The 2,262-nt window shown below is 51.7% G+C and overlaps 1 protein-coding gene across 1 annotated transcript in view; it reads left to right on the top strand.

Moving 5' to 3' along the window:
* ECE1 (endothelin converting enzyme 1) overlaps positions 1 to 2,262 on the top strand; it is a 14,346-nt gene that overhangs the window by 7,123 nt on the left and 4,961 nt on the right. Inside the window, exons 7-13 of the mRNA XM_072426716.1 lie at positions 41 to 183; positions 526 to 730; positions 808 to 906; positions 1,101 to 1,178; positions 1,467 to 1,570; positions 1,946 to 2,056; positions 2,160 to 2,227. Coding sequence (XP_072282817.1) covers positions 41 to 183; positions 526 to 730; positions 808 to 906; positions 1,101 to 1,178; positions 1,467 to 1,570; positions 1,946 to 2,056; positions 2,160 to 2,227 — 808 coding nt within the window. The remainder of the gene's footprint in view (positions 1 to 40; positions 184 to 525; positions 731 to 807; positions 907 to 1,100; positions 1,179 to 1,466; positions 1,571 to 1,945; positions 2,057 to 2,159; positions 2,228 to 2,262) is intronic.

Below are 2,262 nucleotides of genomic sequence, written 5' to 3' on the forward strand. Positions count from 1 at the left end.
GATGGTGACCCCTCTAGTGATGATGTTGTTCCCCTTCTAGAATTTGATGCCCATCGTGGATTGGATGCCTTTCCTCAGAGCCGTCTTTCACCCGGTGGAGATTAATGAGACTGAGCCGGTTGTTGTCTATGCCAAGGAATATTTGATGGAGGTGTCCGGTCTGATCAATGCCACAGATAAGAGGTAAGATGGAGTCTCCAGGCTTCTATGGCGGTTCTCCTGTCCTCCAAAGATGGAACCTATTGGTTTGAATGGGGTGTGTGCGGTGAATGTTGGGGTGTCTGTGATGGGGTCACGCTGGGTGGAGGATTGGCGCAGTGTATAGAATATTGGGGCCCCGGGCTGCCTCGCACTGCTGTGATTGGAAGTTGTGCAGTTTGGTGTTTGCCATCACACAATGCTATGGGAGTTACCATACCAGACGGTAAAGGGGGCCTCCGTATTCTGGGGGTCGCCTGATGATCCCCACATCTCTGATTGGTGAAGGTGTCACAGGTAACCAATGGCGGCTCCTCTCTTCCCCAGGATCCTGAATAATTACATGATCTGGAATCTGGTGCGGAAGACGAGCTCCCTGCTGGATCAGAGGTTCCAGGATGCCGAAGAGAAATTCATGGAAGTCATGTACGGCACCAAGAAGGTGAGCATCTGCGGGAGAACCAGAAATCCTGGCATGTCGTCTTATAGCTGGGCTCAGATCTCTCCCACGGCAGGACGTGGCGGTTCCTGTGTACAGGAAGTGGCTGGTTCTGGTCCCGCCCCCGGGTCACAGACCATGTTCTGATACATTTTGTGTTTTTGCCCCAGGCGGTGCAGATGATAAAAGGTATAAAGAAAGCCTTTGAGGAGAGTCTGCAGACGCTGACCTGGATGGATGAAGAAACCAGGAAGGCTGCCAAGGAGAAGGTGAGAATCTCCCCCATTACAAATCCCGATAACCGATCTCTTTATGGTGCCACTTACCAAACTCTGGGCTGCCAATGTCTGGCCGGTTTGGCTTTGCCGATATTCTGTGGTCTAATCTGATAATTTGGGGCTTTGCTGAACATTTTGCCCCCTCACATCTTCATGTCGGCCTCATTTCTCCTTCTTTGTTCCAGGCTGAAGCAATCTACGATATGATTGGTTATCCGAGCTTCATCATGGACCCCAAGGAGCTGGACAAAGTCTTCAATGATGTGAGTGGAAGGCGGTGGGGAATGTCTGCATGGAGGGTAATGAGTGGCCGCGAGCAGTGCCGGGACACCGAACACAGAACCTTATCGGCCGAGATGTTTTGGGTCCATCATGGACCCACGTAACCTCCACTCTGATTGGTGGCTGGGGTGGGGGGGGGGGGGGTGTCATCAGGCAGCCATCTTGGTTGTATGGCAGATCCACCTCTTGGTGTTGGGTATCATCCAATCAGCATTGTTTGGAACTTGTTCTGTCCGGTGTCACATTAACATTGCTGGTCTCTCCCGCAGTACGACGTGACTCCAGATCTCTACTTTGAGAACGTCATGAAGTTTTATAACTTCTCGGCCAGAGTGACCTCCGATCAGCTGCGCAAACCGCCCAACAAGGACCAGTAAGTGTCCCTCAGGGGTCATCGGAGTTTTGTGGAATGCCGGGGAAAGTCTGTGGTTTTCCTTGCAAGGATAAATGTCGCGTTTGGCCATATTTGTTATATTGACAACTATGCTGGTTGGTGCCATGACTGCCACTACCAGGGGTGGGTTCACTGGGCAGAGCTGGCAGATGGCTGTCCAATGAGGAGGGTGGAAGTGGCACAGGAAACTGGGAAATGAGGGTGTCAAGGTCACCTCTCTGGTGGTCTCTAATTCCCATATCGGGGGCGGGGGTGCAATAAAAATTGGGGGGTAGATCTGGGGTGACAACTCTTTATCAGATCTCCGATTCCTGGCCAGGTCTGACATGTTTCACTCACTCTGTTCTCTTATAGGTGGAGTATGACCCCGCCAACCGTCAACGCCTATTATTCACCCACCAAGAACGAGATTGTGTTCCCAGCCGGAATCCTTCAGTCTCCATTCTACACCAGCTCATCTCCAACGTAAGGGCAAACAAAACCATATGAGTAATGATTTGCCCCCAGCTGGGTCTCTATGGTCAGTTCTTCTGCCCCCCTGGTAATGAGTTGGATGTTTTCTCTGCAGGGCTCTGAATTTCGGTGGGATTGGAGTGGTGATGGGACATGAGCTAACTCATGCGTTTGACGACCAAGGTAAGTCTGTGATGATCCCCAGCCCCCTCCCACCC

The sequence above is a fragment of the Pyxicephalus adspersus genome, chromosome 11, assembly GCF_032062135.1.
Source record: "Pyxicephalus adspersus chromosome 11, UCB_Pads_2.0, whole genome shotgun sequence".
Classification (NCBI taxonomy): Eukaryota; Metazoa; Chordata; class Amphibia; order Anura; family Pyxicephalidae; genus Pyxicephalus; species Pyxicephalus adspersus.